At 40.1% G+C, this 13,946-nt stretch overlaps 1 protein-coding gene across 13 annotated transcripts in view; it reads left to right on the top strand.

Moving 5' to 3' along the window:
• The window catches only part of SYNE2 (spectrin repeat containing nuclear envelope protein 2), a 326,466-nt gene that overhangs the window by 185,254 nt on the left and 127,266 nt on the right, over positions 1 to 13,946 (top strand). For all 13 annotated transcript variants that reach the window (XM_061429086.1, XM_061429085.1, XM_061429088.1 and 10 more), the window contains 4 exons: positions 3,051 to 3,206; positions 5,720 to 5,860; positions 8,050 to 8,232; positions 9,369 to 9,506. In XM_061429086.1, the coding sequence (XP_061285070.1) occupies positions 3,051 to 3,206; positions 5,720 to 5,860; positions 8,050 to 8,232; positions 9,369 to 9,506 (618 nt within the window). The remainder of the gene's footprint in view (positions 1 to 3,050; positions 3,207 to 5,719; positions 5,861 to 8,049; positions 8,233 to 9,368; positions 9,507 to 13,946) is intronic.

Genomic DNA, 13,946 nt, shown 5'->3' on the forward strand with positions numbered 1-13,946 from the left:
TGATGAACAGGGTCTGTGACTACTCTTGTATAGTATGTTAAACTGCTCGCTTTAGTAGGATGTAATACCTTATCTCTGATGGACCACTCCATCAGAGTGTTTTTACTCAAAACATTCTGCCACCAAATGTGTGGGGCTTCCCCCCCGCCCCCAACACACACACATACACACTAACCTGTTCTCCAACCCTCTAGACACCAACTGGGACACCAATTCCATTCTGACACTAACTGCAAGGAGTTAGTACTGACCACCAGCTTTGGGGCTCAGTCCCACAAGACTTCCCCATTTCACATGCTACTGGTAAATTTTGAATGACAGGCTATAAAGCCAGGACTTCCATGACTCCTTCCTCAGGTTTGTAAATTTGCTTGAATGGCTCAAAGAGCTCAGGGAGGCACTTTATTTGCTATTCCTGGTTTATTGTAAAGGATACAACTCAGAAACAGCCAACCAGAAGAAATGTATGGGGAAAGGGGGAGCAAACCTCCGTGCCCTCTCTGGGTGTACCACTCTCCCAGCACCTTGATGTGTCCATCAATCCAGAGCAACCCCAAACCATGTTTAAGGTGACTGCAGCCACGAAATTAAAAGACGCTTGCTCCTTGGAAGAAAAGTAGGACAAATCGAGACAGCATATTAAAAGGCAGAGACATTTCTTTGCTGACGAAGGTCCATGTAGTCAAAGCTATATTTTCCAGTAGTCATGTATGGATGTGAGAGTTGGACCGTAAAGACGGCTGAATGCTGAAGAATTGATGCTTTTGAACTGTAGTGTTGGAGAAGACTCTTGAGAGTCCCTTGGACTGCAAGGAGATCCAACCAGTTAATCCTAAAGGAGATAAATCTTGAATATTCTTTAGAAGGACTGATGTTGAAGCTGAAACTCCAATACTTTGGCCACCTGATGCGAAGAACCGACTCATTAGAAAAGACCTTGATGCTGGAAGATTGAAGGCAGGAGGAGGAGGGGATGACAGAGGATAAGATAGCTGGATGGCATCACCGACTTGATGGACATAAGTTTCCGCAAGCTCACGGAGATGGTAAAGGACAGGGAAGCCTGCTGTGCTGCAGTCCATGGGGTTGCAAAGAATCAGACACAACTGAGCGACTGAACAACAGCAAATGGAGGCTCCGTTATATAGGCATGGTTGATTAAATCACTGACGGTGATTATCACAATCACAGCCCTTCTCCCCTCTAGAGGTGTGGAAGTTCCAACCCTCTAATCACATGGATGGTTCCTGTGGCAACCAGCCTCCTTCCTGAAGCTGTCATCCCCTACACACCCCCAACCTTCACCCAACCACCACCAAAGGTTGTCTTATTACCATAAACTCCCTTAGAGTTGGAAAAGGCTTGTTATAAATAACAAAAGACACTCACCCCAATCCAGGAAATTCCAAAGGTTTTAGAAGCTGTGCCAGGAACTAGGGATGAAGACTGAATATATCTAGGAGAAATTGTGAGATTGGGATTGATACTCTATATAAAATAGATAACTAATGAGAATATACTGTATAACACAGGGAACTCTGCTCAATGCACTGTCATGACCTGAATAGGAAGGAAGTCCAAAAGGGAGGGGATTTTTGTATATGTATGGCTGATTTATTTTGCTATGTAATATAAACCTATACAACATTGTAAAACAACTATACTCCAATAAAAATTAATTTTTAAAAACTCTAAATATGTTTCTTATACCACACTATCTATATATAAGTGCTTCCCAGGTGGCGCAGTGGTAAAGAATCCACCTGCCAGTGAAGGAGGCTAGGTTCTCTCTCTGGGTCTAGAAGGTTCCCTGGAGAAGGAAATGGCAACCCACTCCAGGATTCTTGCCTAGAGAATCCCGTGGGCAGAGGAGCCTGGTGGGCTGCAGTCCATGGGGTTGTGAAAGAGTTGGACACAGCTTAGCAACTAAATATCAGTCTATACATAGGCTAAGGGTCCATCTCTTTTCATTCCATTCAGTGGTTACAGGCAAAAGTGATGAAGGTTTATTCAAAAGTTGCAGAGCTTTTGGTTTTCAATGAAAAAGGAAGCTTACCCTGTGTCACAGAAGCATTCTTCATGGGGAAGCCGTCTTGGGGTAGCTCTGAATGAAGACCTGTACTCGCGGCGAGGTCTAGATAAACCAGGAGCACACCGTGTCTGAAACCCCACATTTGTCAGAATGGGGGTGTTCTCTGACTTTTCCTCTCTAGATTTGTTCTCTGCTGAGGGTTAAAAGGAAAGCAGTGACACATCGTGGAGTCATTCAAAATTGTAATCATTCTTCAGTGTGGTGGCTCAATCCATTGACACAAATAATGCTCCTGAACAGCTACTGTAGAAATGAAAGAAACCTCCAAAAGCCACAGGAAAGTCAAGAAGTATTTTTCCACTTTATCTTTGGGAAACTTTCCCAAACAAATGAGTTTCTCCTTTATAATTAGTGCAGGAGAACGCAGATCAGATTCTGTTTCTAGGCCACTACCAATAGACGGCTTGTTCAGGTTTCTTTTATCTCCTAAAAACTCACATTCTTTACAGGGAACTGGAACCCTCCCTTTTGAAAGAGGTTGAGCTCCACTGGGCTGTCTAATTACATGAAAGCAGACACTTCTGCTTCAAACACAGGGCTTTTAGTGGCCTTGAATCATTGTGATGTTAATGTAGGAAGAAGCAGAAATGGCAACAAGTTAATAAAAAAAAAAATCTTTGAAACTTTTTGCTACTAGCAGCCTTTTATATCAAGACTGCTACTGAGATATACTTAAATCCTAGAGGTACTTTAGAAGCAGGAGATGTTGTAATGTCTTTTCAGGACAATGGGTTGACACTATGAAGAGATATCAAGTTTAATTCTTTACAATTTAGAAAGCATCATCTAACCGAACTGAAGATCTCTCAGGCTTAATCAGCTTGTATCAATAGTGAGGTTTTGTCATGCAAAGTTTGCTCATTTAAATCATAAGGATGTGCTGAAAAGCGGCTTTCCTGTTTAAAATTAAACTTTTTCTCTGTCCTGGGAGCATTTGAAACTCTCTTGATTTTTTTAGGAGCTTCAAAGCATTCTTAAGAAAGGGAAGCTAACTTTTGAGAATATTATGGAAAAACTGCGAATCAAGTATTCTGAAATGTACACCATAGTCCCTGCAGAGATTGAATCCCAGGTGGAAGAATGCAGAGACGCTTTAGAAGACGTAGATGAGAAGGTAATAATGTTTGTATTCGTGGTATTATTTATGGAGGGTAATGAATATAAAGAAGAAAATATCATTTAATATCACATTTTCATTTGTCCTGATTCCAACTATGTCTGTTTTCATAGAGTTTAGTTGAGTGATAATTTTTTGTGAATTCAATACTGCTCTAAGTAAGTGACACAGGTAACAGAATTAGTCTATTTATTTTTAGTTGTCAAGATGCTTAGTTTTTCTTCTCTTGCACTTAAAAATAGAGTTATATATTGTCTTTTACTTGGCTTTCCTTTTTCTGGAAAGTCACTGCAAGTCATTCATTTTGGACATGAATAATACTTTGCCGTTAACGTTTTGAAATTGCAACCAAGAGCAATAAGAATACACGTTTCATAACTCACTAGGAATAGCACTTAACACACGGTGCCTTTCTGATGATGATGGTAACGCAATTTTCACACAGCATTCCCAGACAAGTCTTTTATACCTAAAAGTCCAGGTTGAAAGAAAGAATAGGAAGTTTCCCTAGTACTTGGAGACATAGGAGAATAACAAGACAATTTTATTGTGTTATTTAAAGGCTGCCCCGATCCAACAGAGCAGCATTCAGTTTGGTCCAGAAGAATGCAGAAAGATTTTTGTATTGCCTTTTGAAGCCTAGAATACCTATAATTCAATAAGGTAGATATTAATTGCACACACAAAAAAACAGATTTCAAACTTATGGCAGATTTCTTAGATAATCTATTATGAGAAACTTCCCCAAGAATCATGTATTGTTAGAAAATATTAAATGTTTTTGAGAGAAACTAAATTGGTTTTCCTGACTACTTCATATGAAAATCCTTGACAAAGTGATTTAATCATCAAAATTTACCTTTTAAATTTAGGGTTGAAAGTTTCATCTGTAATTCTTATTTCTGTGTATGTCTATAAACTGATTTTTCTTGCGTGGTATGTTTATAGGACCCACGCAGTAGACACAGTACCATTCTGTGTAATTCAGATGGCTGCATACTTCACCTAATTCATGATCTCCTAGTGTATGAAAATGATAAGCATTTCTGCCTGGAGAATAACTACTTAAAATATCAGAAAGGTTCATTTCGTGGTAATTTGTTATATAGCAATAAAAAGCTAATACAGGATTAATTTTTTTCTACAAATCTTGACTATGGTATGGTCTGTGGGATAAAATCATTATATAAACTATCACTTATTATATAAACTATAGCAACCTTATGTTGAGAAAAGAGCATAAGGCCTTGGTGTCTGATGGCTCAGGCTTCTTGTGATGAGTTCACCTACGCCTTAATGTGTGACTTTAAGCAAGTTATTTAGCCTGAGTTTCAGTTTCTGTATCTGTGTAGTATCTGCATTGGAAGGTTCAGCCTCAATGGTTGTACAAATATAGTGGTTTTAAAAAGTGAATTAAGAGGATTATGCAAAAGTATTAAGTATTATCTGATTCAATTCCTGGGTCGGGAAGGTCCACTGGAGAAGGGATAGGCTACCCACTCTAGTATTCTTGGGCTTCCCTGGTGGCTCAGATGGTAAAGAATCCACCCGCAATGCGGGAGACTTGGGTTCGATCCCTGGGTTGGGAAGATCCCCTGGAGAAGGGAATGGCTACCCACTCCAGTATTCTTGCCTGGAGAATCCCCATGGACCGAGGGAGCCTGACGGGCTACAGTCCATGGGGTCGCAAAGAGTTGGACACGACTGAGCAACTTTCACTTCACTATTTGGTTATTCAGTGGCTGCTTGGAGAAAGCTTTATCAACATAGTTCAAGGAGAAAAAAAAAAAAACAACCAAGAACTCAAACTATCAGGCATTTGAAAAATGATACATTCAACATTTATTATCTTTCTGAGCACAAGTTATTTTGTTAGGTAAATCATTCCAATTAAAAAAAAAATACACTGTTTAGCAGCTAGATTTCTAATTGCTAGGAAAACATATACTAGAAACATTCACATAGAAAAACTAAGCTTTTTTGCTGCAAGAAACAGCTAGCTTTAGAAGTTTTTTTTCACCTAAATGAATATTAAGGTGAGGATTACATTTTTTACATCAGATTAAGAATGTTTGCTTTTATTGAAAACAGATCAGTACAGAGGATTCTCTCATAAAAACAGACTGTATGATAAATAAATGTTCTCCTAGGAATTCTTTCCTATCATTTGCTCCCTTGGAGTGTATTTCTAACAGTCCTCTCAGTAATTTTGCCCAGTACAGCACACAGCTGTCATACATACTGTGGGTTACATTGAGCAAAATGTTGTTGGTCAGTTTTCTTTTTTTTTAGGTTGGCTTTAAAAATTCAGATCAGCCCAGCTGCCATTTCCTAGTCCACTAATCTACCGTCTCATTTTGGCAGTAATCAGCATGGTTCGGAATTTTTCCCAGACCTTAAGAAATGCGTACAAGTAAAATTTCACACTTGTGTGACTGCCCCTTTTAGTATTTGAACCTCTGAATACAGTGCAGAAAACATCTCCGTTGTGTCTTTCTCACTTGTAACAGATTAGCAACGAAGTCCTGAAAAGCTCACCGTCGTATACAACGAGTAGAAAAATAGACGAAATTAATAATGGGCTTTGTAATGTCGAAAAGATGCTACAGCAGAAAAGCAAAAATATTGAGAAAGCTCAAGAAATTCAAAAGGTAACTTCCTCCCTTAGCTTCCTCCAGCATCTGGTGTATTCCCTGTTCATTAGTCATCACAGGGATCCTAACCCAGGTTTAAGGGGCCTCCTCGCTGACAGTGTCACCTGCAAAGCCTTGATGGAGAAGGTTGCATTTAAGAATTGTGATGTTTCTTCCGTAATGGGAAGAGACCCAGACTGCTGAGAGCTTGTGAACCAGCCTTTGCACAAGGGAAGAAAAGTAAGGATCCTATCTTGGGAAAACTGACATATAAAAATATTTCAATAGGATATGAATAGGATTAACAGCTTGTCTTTAGACTGCCAAAGGAAAACAGAAAAAAAATAAAAATTTCAAATTTATTTCCCATGCAAAATGTCTTAGGTTTTAGAATGGTATATAAACATAATATTCTGCCTCTTAACTTCTAAGTAAACTCCTGAGTGTGGAAAACATTATATTTTACAGTTTAAGGAAATATTCTACTATGAATGGAAACTTTTAAAAATAGGGCTAAGAGAGACTTCCGGTTGTCCAGTGGCTAAGACTTTGTGCCCCCAATGCAGGGGCCTGGGTTCAATCCCTGGTCAGGGGACTAGATCCCACATGCTGTGACTAAAAGTTCACATGTTGCAAGTAAGCAACTAAAGATCCTGCATGCCACAACTAAGACCCAGCACAGCCAAGTAAGTGTTAGAAATAGTTCAGAGAATCCATCTTAAAAGTCCTTATTACAGGGGAAAAACATTTTGTAATTATGAATAGTGATGGATTTTTTTTTTGGTTCTAAAACCCAGGATTATGGATTTTAATTAGACTTATTGTGGCAATCATTTTACAGTAGATAGAAATAGTGAACCATTGTGTTGTACACCTAAAACGAATAAAATGTTATCAGTTCTACCTCAATTTTTTTAAGTTATCCTCGGAGAAGTCTTACTTCTTATCACTCCCCTTCCATCTATTCCCTCCCTGCAGTTAAACCTCTCCTTTGGTTTCTAACTCAACCTGATTGTGTTCCTTTTGGTAAAAAGAACAAAATAATTATAAATATTGAAAGAAATAATTGTACCTGTTGTATGTGTTCTTCTTTCTTATAAGAAGACATTAGAGTGTGTATATTCTTTTAAAATAAGGTGAACAAGATTTGCTCACAAACAATCATACCTGCCTTTGCTTTGTAGCTCCCTCTAAACCAAATAAATGTGATGTCAAAGGATAAAAAATTAAATTAAAAATAAAAATAGGTCAGAATATGGCTTGCCATTGGAAAAAACCCTGGGCTCTCAATAAGCAACTTAACCAGATTTTTTCATTTCTAGAAATTATGTTCTTATGCAGATATTAAGTAATAATTGAATGTTGCCTTTGAAATTTCCTCACCCCAGACAAGTCCACATTTGAATCCAGTCTATTGGTTTCTTGAACCAAAAGCAGTTGCTACTAATACATGTGGCTAGAGTTTCCTGCCTCTGCATTACTCTGAGTCAGAGTGATATTTTCTTTTTATCATTTTTTTTTAACATTTATAAGAATTGTCTTCTAGATTAAGTACATATATATACTGGTCTAAGATAGGTATTTACCCAAGCCCTTTTAAATATAATGTTACCTCATCACTCTGGAAAGATTCGGTTAGGGTTATGTTGACCTTGTTTGGTGTCATTCATCTCTGAAAATGCCCAGGACTTTGTGCCCCCTTACAGCTAATTTGTACTGAAATGAATACAGTTAGAGTTAAGAGCTGGAGAAGGAAATGGCAGCCCACTCCAGTATTCTTGCCTGGAGAATCCTGTGGATGAAGGAGCCTGGTGGGCTGCTGTCCATAGGGTCGCACAGAGTTGGACATGACTTAGGCGACTTAGCATGCATGCATGCATTGGAGAAGGAAATGGCAACCCACTCCAGTATTCTTGCCTGGAGAATCCCAGGGATGGAGGAGCCTGGTGGGGGCTGCCATCTATGGGGTCGCATGGAGTCAGACACAACTGAAGCCACTTAGCAGCAGCAGCAGCAGCAAAGTTAAGAGACCTCAGAAAAAGTGTTTTCCAGTTCAGGTCACATGCTGTTGCTGGGCATAAGTGAAAAACTTTGACTGCAGTGTTGTCTCTGCCATATTGTTTGGGTAACACAAGTACAGACACTGTGTGAAAACTTAGAAATTAACATATTCTTCATCCGAACTGACTTATGCTTTTCATCTCCAGAAAATGTGGGATGAGCTTGATCTCTGGCATTCCAAGCTAAATGAGCTGGATTCTGAAGTTCAGGACCTTGTTGAACAGGACCCAGGACAAGCTCAAGAATGGATGGATAAATTGATGATTCCTTTCCAGCAGTATCAGCAAGTATCACAGAGGGCAGAATCTAGAACCTCACAGCTAAACAAGGTATGGCTGTAACAACACATTATAGCTACACAGAGCCAGTGCTGGTAGTGAGATGGGTTTAAAACAGAAATACATATTCAGAGGCAGCTGGTTTCCCTTGAATTGCCAGTTTTAGGACCTGAGGCTAGAGCCATACCATAGGTTCAAGTGGTCATCGAGGGGACAAGATTTCACAGCTGGCAAAACTGGTATCTCAGTCCTACAACTAAATTCTACCAACAATGAGAATGAACTTGGAAGAGACACCTAAGCTCAAGATGGGGCCTTGATTGCAGCCTTGTGGCATCCTGAGCTGAGGACCCACCTAAGCTATGCCTGGACTCATACTCCATGGAAACTATGAGATAATAAGCAGGAATCCAAAAGTGAGACCACATAGGATTTCCCAGGCAGTCCAGTGGTTAAGACTTTGCCTTCCAGTGCAAGGGGTGTGGGTTTGATCTCTGCTCAGGGAGCAAAGATCCCACATACCTTGTGACCAAAAACCAAAATATAAAACAGAAGGAATATTGTAACAAATTCAATAAGGACTTTAAAAATGGTCCAATCAAAAAAAAAAAAAAAAAAGAACTTTAAAAATAAGCCAGAGCACACAAGGATTCTGGGTGAGAATTAGACTTCTCAAGAGGTAAGAGAGGCAGGCAATCTCAAGTATCCCTGGAGAGAACCAGAGAGAGAACATCATTCGGGAACAAGACACCCCACCCTCCCTGCAAGTAAGGGTCATGGTGGATGAGTTGTGCATGTGATCTAGCAGGAGCAAGGCAGGAACCTACTCTCAGAAGGACTGGGATGCTGCAGGACAAGGCCCTGGACAGGAAAACCAAGTGGAAACCCAGTTTTCAGAATAGAGCATAAAATGGGAACCAGACCAGTTGCAAAGCTAACTTGGAACCCATGCTGAGGCCTGTAGTGCCGGGATAGAACTTCTTCAATCCTTCCCACTTGTGGCCAGGATTCAGTTTATAGATTGAAGGATTGAAAGCTGGATGGGGTGGGCAAGTGTCCCAGCTGTGGGGCGTGGAGCCCTGTGAGACCTGACACCACTGACTCACAGCAACCAATTCTTTATTCAAGAATCGTTTGACTCAAGGAGGAGGCATCAGACTGAGTTTGGTTCTGCCTCTCTTTCACAGGCCACAATTAAGATGGAAGAATATCATGATCTTTTGAAGAGTACTGAGGCTTGGATAGAAAATACCAGTCGTTTGCTGGCTGATCCTGCAGACTATGACTCTTCAAAGACACTGAGTCACCATGCTAGCACCCTTCAGGTGAGTGAGCTTTCACTGTTTCCTGGGTGTCACAGAATCTATATAATGATTAATGGCTTAGCCTGACCATCATGATGCTTTCCTCCCCGCGTCTTTCCTATAAAATACAACCTTATCCTGAAGCATGCCAAATGGCAGAAGGAAGTTTGGGAGAGTGGCAGGCTCTAGATAGGGGTTTTGGAGACCAGGATCTAGTTCTTTCTGTCCTCATGAGTATGTCATGATTTTATGAATAATTCACTGTGTCCTCCCTGGGCCACGGTTTTCCCCATTTGTAAAGTGAGAATGTGGCACTGAATGGTGGTGATGGTTTTGATCGTAGAATTCCAAGGCGGCTCCCAATAGTCCTGTTCCCTGGTGTACATGACCTGAATAATCCCCCTCTCTTGAGTGTGGGCAGGAGTATGAGTATGTGATGGGAGAGTCACTCTGTTGATTAAGTTACAGCATATAGAGATGTATATGGGATAGTCACTCCCATGAATACATGACTGATCATGGATATATGATTTTAAAACTCCCTGGTAACAGACTAGAATAAGATTCTCCTGCTAGATTGAATAAGTAAGACCTCATACCATGAGAGGTCTTCCCACGTGGTACTGGTGGTAAAGAACCCACCTGCCAATGCAGGAGACTTACGAGACAAGTGCTTAATCTCTGGGTCAGGAAGGTCCCCTGGAGGAGGAAATGGCAGCCTACCCCAGTATTCTTGCCTGAAAAATCCCATGGACAGAGAAGACTTGTGGGCTACATTCCATAGGGTCACAAAGAGTTGGACACGACTGAGCACGCATGCATAGCATAGCATACTATGAAAGGACCCCAAGGCCAAGACCCTTGCTGCTAAGTCACTTCAGTCGTGTCCGACTCTGTGCGACCCCATAGACACCAGCCCACCACGCTCCCCCGTCCCTGGGATTCTCCAGGCAAGAACACTGGAGTGGGTTGCCATTTCCTTCTCCAGTGCATGAAAGTGAAAAGTGAAAGTGAAGTCGCTCAGTCATGTCCGACTCTTTGCGGGTAGCCTCCAAAAGTCAACAGCTCACAAGAAAACTAGAATCTCAGTCCTACAGCTAAATTCTACCAACAATCAGAATGAACTTGGCAGAGAAACTTATGCTCTGATGGCACCTTGATTGCAGCCTTGTGGCATCCTGAGCTGAGGATCCACCTAAGCCTGAACTCATAAGCCATGGAAACTATGAGATAATAATTTTGTTTTATTTTAAGCTGCTAAGTTTGTGGTAATTAGTTATATAGCATTAGAAAACTAATCTGTCGTTCCTTCCAGTACTAGCACACCATGATTCCAAAGTTCCTATCTCCTTCCTGGTGCTCCACAGATGCCCTGTGTTTCCATACTAACCTACAAAGACAAAACAAATAAAAGTCTTTTCCTACTCAGGGCCATGACTGCTAGAAATCTTCTGGACACCAAGTGTTGGCTTAAACTTTATTGTGAAGGGATATTTCCCTTCTCTCGTATTATTCAGCCATGAGAAAGAATCTCTTAGGAGAAGGTTTATCCTATAACAGCTTTTAGAGTAATCAGACCTCAAAGCTGAAATAGCTCCTTTTTTATATCTTTTAAGTAGCACAATGTGTCCCTGAGTAACAGCTGACCTCTGGGTGTTTGAGATTTGTTGGCACACTTTTTTCCCTATGGCAACAATTGTAAGGATATTGCATTTTCACCTACTTGTTTCTTTTTACCTTGCCTGTAATTGCTGCCCCCAACTCTTGGGTTGATGTTCCACATATCCAAAACATGCCATCTTTTATTTTATTTCAAATCATTTATTTATTTTTGGCTGCACCGTGAGTGGCATGTGGGATGTTAGTTCCCCAACCGAGGAATGAACCCATGTCCTCTACCCTGGAAGCTCCGAGTCTTAACCACTGGACCGCCGGGAAAGTCTTTCATCTTTTTGTTCTAAATCACTTGGCGGATTCATTTCAATATTTGGCAAAACTAACACAATATTGTAAAGTTTAAAAATAAAATAAAAAATAAATAAAATGTAAAAAAAAAGTAAAAAAATAAAATAAAATAAAAATAAAAAAATTGGCAAATAGGAAAAAAAAAGAAGAATTTTGCAAAGACGGAAGAGAGGAACGATGCTTGTTTTTTCCTCAAATTCTCCTTAGGAGTTTTTTTTTTTTTTTTTTAAACTGTACAAGAATGAACTCACACAAAAACAGCTGAACTATTACTGCCTTCTTCTGACACAGTGTAAAAGTGTGGAAGTGTCTCTCAAACTGTTCAGGATACCCTTCTTTGCTGGCCTTTGTTTAGGAGCTGGAACTGAGTAGAATTTAGGTTATTTGGTGGAAAAGTAGGGACAAGGGGACGTGCAGGCTGATACCCACGTGCAGGCTGATACTAGTAAATCCCTAAATGGGAGATAAGTCACAAATAACTAGTTACATGTGAATACCTCACTTTGTTCCTGTTTTGAAAATAGTTGTCCTACTTTAGAATGTTGTTGTCCTTTAGTCACTAAGTCCTGTCCAACTCTTGCAACACCATGGACTGTAGTCTGCCAGGCTCCTCGGTCCATGGTATTTCCCAAGCAAGAATACTGGAGTGGGTTGCCATTTCCTTCTCCAGGGGTCTTTGCAACCCAGGGATTGAACCCGGGTCTCCTGCAAAGCAAGTGGATTCTTTACCACTGAGCCACCAGGAAGCCCTGTACTTCCCTTAATAGCCTGCAGCAAAAGTAGGATTTGGAAAAGATTGGATGAGAGCCCTGAGTAGCAGAGTTGGATATTTCAAGTTTGGGGCTACATACATATACTGCTGTACAACTCATTACTCCTAAAGTTATCTGCTTAAAACAAGAAACATTTCATATCTCACAGTTCATGTGGGTCAGGAATTCAGGCATGGCTTTACCTGAGTGCTTCTGGCTCAAGGTCTCTTAAGAGAATGCAGTCAAGGTGTCAGCCAAGGGTGTGGTCTCATTTGAAGGCTCAGTTTGGGTGAAGGAAGAGAGAGGATGCACTTCCAAGTTCATTCACGTGGTTGTTGGCAGGCCTGAGAAGATCCACTTCCATTCGCAGACAGATGACCCTCTCTGCAAGACTGCCTCATGGTGTGGCAGCTGGCTTCCTTCACCATGAACAATCTAAAAGATATCGAAGAGCTCCCAAGACAGAAATGGTCTCTTACAATCTAATCTTGGAAGTGACAGCTCATCATTTCCACCATATCTTATTAGAAGTATATCAATAAGCTCAGCCTACAATCAAGGGAACTGATTATAAGGACATGAGTGCCAGGAGGTAGGGACTGCATGTGTGTGTGTGTGAGTTGCTCAGTTGTGTCCAACTCTTGTGTGTCCAACTCTTTGTGAACTGTAGCCTGCCAGGCTCCTCTGTCCATGGGGATTCTCCAAACAAGAATACTGAAGTGGGTAGCCATTCCCTTCTCCAGGGGATCTTCCCAATCCAAGGATCGAACCCAGGTCTCCTGCACTGTAGGCAGAGTCTTTACCACCTAAACCGCCAGGGAATCCCTATGAGCAAAGCTACTGAAAACAATGATTTACAAATCTTTGTGTGGACGTGTGTTTTCACAGATTGCTGGCTCTTACAGTATTTAGCTAGGTCAGAAACTGGCAAATTATTTTCCAAAATGGCTGTACCATTTTTCACTCCCACTAATAATATGAGTTCTAATTAATTATCCTGTATTTTTTTCAGAACTTGATATTATCTTTTACATTTTACTCTAGTGACATGTAGTGGTATCTCATTGTGATTTAAATGGCATTTCTTTAATGACTAATGATTAATTTATTTGAGCATTTATTTGTATACTTGTCATTTGTACACTTCCTTTGTGAAGTCTGTTCAGTTTTTCTTCATTGCCCAGTTTTAAATTGGGTTGTCTGTCTTTTTATTATTGAGTTATAAGAGTGATTTATACAGTATTCTAAAATCCAGTCCTTTATTAGGAATGTAATTTACAAATATTTTTTCCCAGTTTGTGGCTTGTCTTTTCATTCTCTCAATATTATATTTCAGAGATCAAATGTTATTACTTTGATGGGGTCTAATTAATAAATATTTTTTCATTTATGTATTATTCTTTTGTGTTGTATCTAAGAAATCTTCTTCTAACCCAAGGTCACTAGGATTTCCTCGTATCTTCTAGAAATTTTATAGGTTTAACTCTTAGTATGTTATGAAGTGAGAATTAAAGTTCACTTTTTTTCCTCTGGGGGTAGCCAATTGTTCTAGCACCACATTTTGAAAGGGCTCACCCTTGAATTACTTCAGTGCTTTGTTGAAAATCAATGACCTCTCATATATGTGAGTCTGTTTCTGGAACGTCTTATTCTATTGATCTATGTGACCAATATGATACAACTTTGATTACTATAGTAAGTCTTGCAATCAGGGAGCATAAATTCTTCAACTTAGTCCTTCTTT

The sequence above is a fragment of the Bos javanicus genome, chromosome 10, assembly GCF_032452875.1.
Source record: "Bos javanicus breed banteng chromosome 10, ARS-OSU_banteng_1.0, whole genome shotgun sequence".
Classification (NCBI taxonomy): domain Eukaryota; kingdom Metazoa; phylum Chordata; class Mammalia; order Artiodactyla; family Bovidae; genus Bos; species Bos javanicus.